Below are 6,632 nucleotides of genomic sequence, written 5' to 3' on the forward strand. Positions count from 1 at the left end.
TGCGGTCCAGAATCACAGCCCGTGGCTTTGCCTCTCCGCTGCATCTGAGCTGCCAAGCTTAGAGTGGTGGATGGGGAGTTCATCGACCAACTCTGCTGGTGTTTTGCAGTTGCAAATGTGCCTTTCCTCTCCATTCCCCAGCGTCAAGTTGGAAACTAAGAAGGTGTCAAAAATCTATGGGAGAGCAGCTTGGAAACTCCTCATGTTCCCCATTCCCCCACAGTTAATTTAGACATCTCCGCCTTTCCGTGTAAGTCAGAGCAATGGAAGAGGTATGACAAATGCCTCCCCAAACATCCTCTCTTCATCCATCTTCTCAATTGCAGTGGCCATTTCATAATTAATGGGCTTGACATAATTAGTTGTGTTTAAAGTCAGGCTATAGCTGAGCCTTTATTCTTACTTAAAAAAACAGGCAGCCATGAACTTACAGGAAACCATCCTGCCAGCAAACAGCTCAGCTGGCTGCAGACTAATCATCTTTTCTTTCCCCTTTGTTAAACACATTCTTGCTCTTGGAAACTGTTCAATAGTTCATTAAACTAATAATCCCATTCAAATCCTGCCTCATAAATGGATTTGTCAGGGCTGTTCCTTTCAGGAGACGGTCATTTTAAATTGTCTCTGCTTTAATGAGTTTAAGGACAGATTAAATCACAGCTTTGGCTGTGATTTATTGCTCCCCATTACTTTATTAATTGTTATTTTTTAAAGCACTGATGAATACAGGCTTGTTTATTTTGCATTTATTTCATGCTTTGCATTTATTTCATACTTTTCCCTTCATTAAAGGAGACTGGGATGGGAACAGAGCTCCAAATAAATACGTTTCCAGCACCAACATATACAATCGTTCCTCCTGCATTGCTGAAGCCTCTTTTACCAACACAACATCTACAACTGTCCTCAGGCACAGCCAGTTCACTCCGGGTGTCAGCAAGGAGAGCTCGCGTTGGGCAGGTCGGAGCTACCAGAGAGCAGTTTCACGCTACGAGCTCTAAGATATTAAATGATTCTGTGTATTTCTATTATCAATTAGTACTAATTGACTAAAACTTCACACAAAGTAACTTGCCACCAAAAAAAGAGCAGATATCCCGTGCTACTTGGGCTTACTCAAGACTTTCCTGAAAAACCCAGAGGAAGTTATTTGTGCTGGGTGCAGGAGTAGAAGATATTTAGGAAGAAATGAAGGAAGGAGCGCCAGATACGTTTGGGTATTTGATCCTTCCAGAACTGGTAAAAAAATTTCCCTAGAAAAACATTTGGGTCATGCGCTCTGTGCAGTTCTGGTGTGATTCTATTTTCTTTTCCAATTTGTGATATAACACAATTTAGAGATGGAGGCAATCTGTGGTTCCACCCACCCAAGAGAAAAGAGGGCACATACAAGAATAAATGGGAGAGCAAACACCAGATCGAGCCTGTCAAGATAGGTGACTGTCCTTTGAGTCCCCTAATGTATTGGTTTTCTGTCATAAAAAAACATTTTAGGTGCAAAAACATCTCTGTCGCGGACAAAGTCATCTGTGAATGGCACGTTAACATTGTAAAAGGCTTGAGATCTGGCAGGATGGAAGGTCTCAAGCATAGTGAGCCCTTCTACAAAAAAACACATTAATTTGTGTTGGGAAAGCAAGTATTTCAAGGAACAAACAAGACAGGGCTACAGATAGTCCAGAAGCCCTGAGCACAAGGTTTCCACAAAGAAGAAGAGGAAGAAGTTGAGGACTCTGCACTGCTTCATCATCAGATCTAACCAGCAAATCCTCCAGATCTGTAGTTTCCTCCCATTCAGAACTGACGTACAAACTTCTGAACATTCTCACAGAAACCAGGGGTCCAGGACAGTGGCTGGGGGTGGTGGCCCGAGACTCACCAGGGAAGCTTTCCAATTGAGGCCCATGTGATGCAGCTAAGCTTTGCTGTGTTTTAATTGCAGTTCTATTTAAATTCCTTTCATGCAAACCACGGAGCAAAGAAAGTCTCAGAACCAAAGATATCTCCGTTGAAAACTGGATTGAAATTAGTCTATCTCTCCGAAAGAGGAAGTTGTGGGTCTTCGAAAGCAAATGCCAAAGCAAATATTTGAAATGGTGCCATCAACTATTAAAAAAGACACCACAGATAAGTGTGCTTAGAGGTTCAGCTGTGTGTTTAGAGGTGTGGCGTTATACAACAGATGATTCCACAAACATCAGTAGCCAAGGTAAGCCACCTGCATGCCTACATTGTAAAATAACACTAAATTTAAAAAAAAAAATAAAAAAAAGACAACCCTACCTTCCTTTACGTTTAAAGCTGCACCAAGAAAACTCACTGTTCATTCATTTATTATGCTACTACAGGGGTAGTCTGTGAGTGGACCAAAGCTTAAAGTATGGCTTATCTGCTTTTCCCAGGAAAGTGTATCAAGCTCAGTTAAATTTCACAGCACCAAAGAATCCTGATACCTTACGGCAGCAAACCCCAGGTCAGGGAAGACACCGATCCCCAGCTGCAACTCTCCAGAATTGTTTCAAACCAGAACATAAGGACGCGGGACTAGTGCTGTTTGGGGAAGCTACAGGAAAATCCGCTGGGTCTGTGGCTCTGCAGGAGTTGGCTTTCGCAGGCTGCCAGACCCATCCACAGCATTGTAGCTGATGAGATCTGGAGCTGCTTTCCAAGCCCAGTGGAACATTATTTAAAACATCAGCCTTCAATAGATTTCTCATCTCAAGTGGTTTTCTCTGCTTGTAAAGTCGAGATTTTAAAGAGAGATTGCTGAAGGGCTGGAAATCCTGAAGGAGAGATTTGGACACAAAACCGAGGAGACTGTCAGGGTCACTTGACACAGAGCATGGGAAGCGCCTGGGGCAGGAGCTCCAGCCACTCCGAGCTTTGCCAGCTTCCCCTGTGTTGCCCACCATGATTCCCTCCCTTGAAACAAGACCGGTCTCCCAAGGGCCAGGAAACAATGATGCTTCTTAAATTACAGTTGCACAGACTTCCTTAGACAGACCTTGCACTTACCCCGGTGGGTTTTTTTCTCTTTTCCTACAGCAATTGCTACAGAAAGCAGAAGAGAAAACGAAGGAGGTAGCAGTGTGGTCCTCAGCTCTCAGCAGGGGACCGCGACTCAGACGCTTCAGGCCTGATTCTGATCCTGCGTCGAACTGACTGTGTGGCCACTAAACTTACACAACCAATAATCTGGTGTTGCTTTACTTAATTGTGGGTCCATGTCTGAGGCTTTAGAGCAGAGAAGAGTTCTCAGAAGTAATTTCTAGCTTGGGAATCTGGGCTTCATTTTTAAAATGCACTTGGGATTTGGACTCTTCGAACTCACCAAAAGTCAAAAGGATTCAAGCTGTAAATCATTTTTGAAAACGGGATCTGGTCACCTAAGTCACCGAGTGCCATAAGACCACTGGACACCAGTGACCTTCTCTTGAGTCCTGTGGGGAATGGAAACACTCATCATTCCCTTGCTCTGCCCTTCCTTTCTCTTCACAGGGGTGTGTGAGACAGCAGCATCCACGCACACATCAACTCCTTCCAATTCTTTCTATCCCCATTATGAGCACAGTAATCAATCACATATAGCCCCGGTCAGCCAGGCTGGACAAGAGTCTCTGGACCTGGTGGACTGCCATCCCATCCTTTTCAAGAAAGGGCCTCAATCCCTATTAGTCATAAATATTTGGGATGTTTTATCTGAGGGATGACGGACTCAAAGAGAGGAGCACGGAGACAGTTTGCCTGGATCGTACTGGGGAAGACATAGGCTGTCCCTACCCCGTGAGTGAGCTAATGGCTGCTTTTGGTGGCTGGTTTTGAGAAGACCAGTCTCCCAGGACACTTGCTGTCCATCTTTTCCAAGTCCGCCGTAGCGGGAGGGAGTGGCCACGCACGTTCGAATTCCAAGAGCAGATGCCGCCAGCCCCACGGCCCTGCCCCTGGCAGCTCCACGGCCAGGCTCTGTGTTCCAGCTCCAGCCCAAACACGGCACATTTGACTGTCTGGGCTGAAAGCACAGCACTCCATCCCATTCAAGAAGCATTCCCCAGCAAGTGCCGGAGGACTCTGGCACAGTCCAGGCTTCGCGCGTGTATCACGTTCTGCTCTGATTCTGCCCACTGACACAGGAATGCTTTCCAAGAACTACAGCCAGGCAGACTTAAAATAACCCAGAATCAGTGCTGGGGCCAGGAACCATCTTGAGAGCATGCAAACACAGCTGAGCTCCAGCACAAGCCTCAGGATTTTCTAGCCGAGCCCTGTCTCCCTCCTCAGGTGGAAAACACTCACGGGTCCGGCTCTCTCACTGATTTATCTCTAGATGAGACCACAAGCCACAACTACGCCGCACAACAAGGGATGTAGTGTGACACCTTCCATTTAGCAACAGTCATCTTGTAAAAGCAGCTATCAGAGGCAATAATTTCTCAATACAGCCCAGAGCATTGACTGGTAGCAGAGCTGAAAGCGACTCCAGGGTCAAAACCCAAGTTGGCAGCATCCCCACTAGTGACGGTGGAAAGCCCAGCCACAGCCACCACTCCAGCCAAGCGCACAGCACCCCTCCCACAAACAGGCAGCGTGCGGATGGTTCTCAGCCCTTGCAGATGAGCCCTAAGGTGCTGTGACGCCCTGCACAAAGCAGCAGAGCTCCACGCACAGCTCTCTGCTCGCATGGGAGTTGGTGGCATAAGCTTCCCTCCTACCGTAGAGTAGGCTCCTTCCCGAGCTCCAGGAAAGGCAATGCTGCAAGCATGTCTATTTGCTGTGATAATAACCCAAGTTCTGCTTTGTAAAATAGAAAAGAACATTAAACATACCCTCGTAAAGTGTCTTGGCCTCTTCTTCTCACTCTGTTCGCTGGCTGTCTTTCCTCGTAGCCTGCAAATCTGTCTGTCTGCAAGTCCCCTTCATATTGACCCTGGGCTTGTTCCACGTACATAACTGCTGTACATCCCAGCATGAACCTGGCCAGCCATAATACCCCCATGATGGCACGGATTCCTCAGTTCCCCCGGCTGCCCCAAAAGCTTCTTCCAGCTGTAGGGTCCCTGCTGCCTTGGTGGAGGATGGTTTTAGGCAGCAGCCCCTAAGTGCCAAGACGCCGTCTTGCCGTTCCCTTTCTAGAAGCAAAAACAGAGGAAAGAAAAAGAGAGAGACAGAAGCATTCTTAAGGGCTTTCATATTTTTGAAATGATTGATCATCCCAGACGACCCCTCCCCAGAGTTAATACAGTGGGGTCATACAGTCACACCAAGTTTGGCTCCTTGTACATGCAACCAACATGTTCACACCATCATACCCCACCACAGCATTGCTAAACCTTTCTTCCCCAAGAGCTGGAAACCAAGAGATCTCCAAGAGTCATGGTTCTGCCCTTTTAACTATTTTCCTGTCCTTGTGATGGAGAAACAGAGTGACAAAAGTACATCTGTCCTGGGCCTGCCCACGGTGGTGGGTGATGATACTGACCTCGGCATATGCCTGAGTTCAGAGGAGCAACGGGAGATGCAGGGCTACGCAGCAAGAGGAGAACTTGAAGATAAAGCAAATCTTATTTATGGACCATCCTCCCAGGTCACACAGCTCTGTTTTACTGCATCGTACTCCAGACAGACCATGGCATGGACAAGAGTTGCTGGAAAAACAACCTCTCAGATACCTGGTAATTCTAGCTGGCTGAGGGGCAAACTAAGTCTGCTGGCAAACCCATGAGAGGGACAGAAAAATGAGGTAGGCAAAAGGGTCATCGTGGGCTGGAGTGAGATGGGAGGCTGTGAGCTGGGGCTAGAGCATGAAGACGTGGTGCATTAAGCTAAGCCTGGTTTCCAGGGAGGGTGAAGGGACAGAGAAGGTGGAGGGCTGGGCATGCCGGAGGGATGTAGGGGAGCTCCTGAGCTGGGACGGGCAGCCGAGCACAAGAGGTCGTGGGGCGGAGGATGATGCAGGATCCAGAGCATCTGTGGAGGGGCCAATGGAGGCAGCACAAGACCCTTCAGGCCGCTGGTCGTGGACTCACCTTGGGCAAGCTCACGGGGGCTGGGGGCCGGCAGCAGAGCCTACGAGATGGCCATAGCTGGGCAGGGGCCAGACTCAGAGTTTGGCCCCGAATCACACCAGGTCCTCAGCCCGCAGAGACTTTCTGCCCTGAGCAAGCCCATCCTGATGAACAAGGCCCTCCCTGGGAAAAAAAAGGCACAAGCCCTGCTCCTCCCTGGGGGCAAGTGACATGGCGGAGGGGTCCCATGGCCCGGGGCCAGCGCAAGCAGAGCCCAGAGGGGCAGAAGCGGGGGGTCAGCCCATGCCATGGGGTGCTGAGGGGAGAAGGGGCCCACAGCGGTCTCTGGAGCAGCTTTATTTTAGTCCTTACAGCCATCCTGGGACTCCAGGTGTTGGGGGGCAAAGGAAAACTGCCCTGGGCGAGGGGTATGGACCCTGGCACAACACCAACCCCCCCGGGGGTCACAGTGCCATCGGGTGACTCCCTGGGGGGGTCACCTGGGACAAGGCTCTGCCTGAGGGTGCTGATGCGGGGTGCTCTGAGAAAGCTCGATGAAAAGGATCGCAGAGGAACGTGTACCCCCTTCTCCTGCTCCCTCTTCTTCCTCCCCCCCAACCCCATCACTCC

The 6,632-nt window shown here is 49.0% G+C and overlaps 1 protein-coding gene across 1 annotated transcript in view; it reads right to left on the reverse strand.

The window, feature by feature from the left end:
- Positions 1-6,632, reverse strand: part of FBN3 (fibrillin 3) — a gene marked incomplete at its 5' end in the record, with an annotated part of 112,827 nt that overhangs the window by 104,934 nt on the left and 1,261 nt on the right. The window contains 2 exon segments of the mRNA XM_026865267.1: positions 4,824-5,017; positions 5,020-5,126. Coding sequence (XP_026721068.1) covers positions 4,824-5,017; positions 5,020-5,126 — 301 coding nt within the window.

The sequence above is a fragment of the Athene cunicularia genome, assembly GCF_003259725.1.
Source record: "Athene cunicularia isolate RWA chromosome 28 unlocalized genomic scaffold, athCun1 chr28_part3, whole genome shotgun sequence".
NCBI lineage: Eukaryota > Metazoa > Chordata > Aves > Strigiformes > Strigidae > Athene > Athene cunicularia.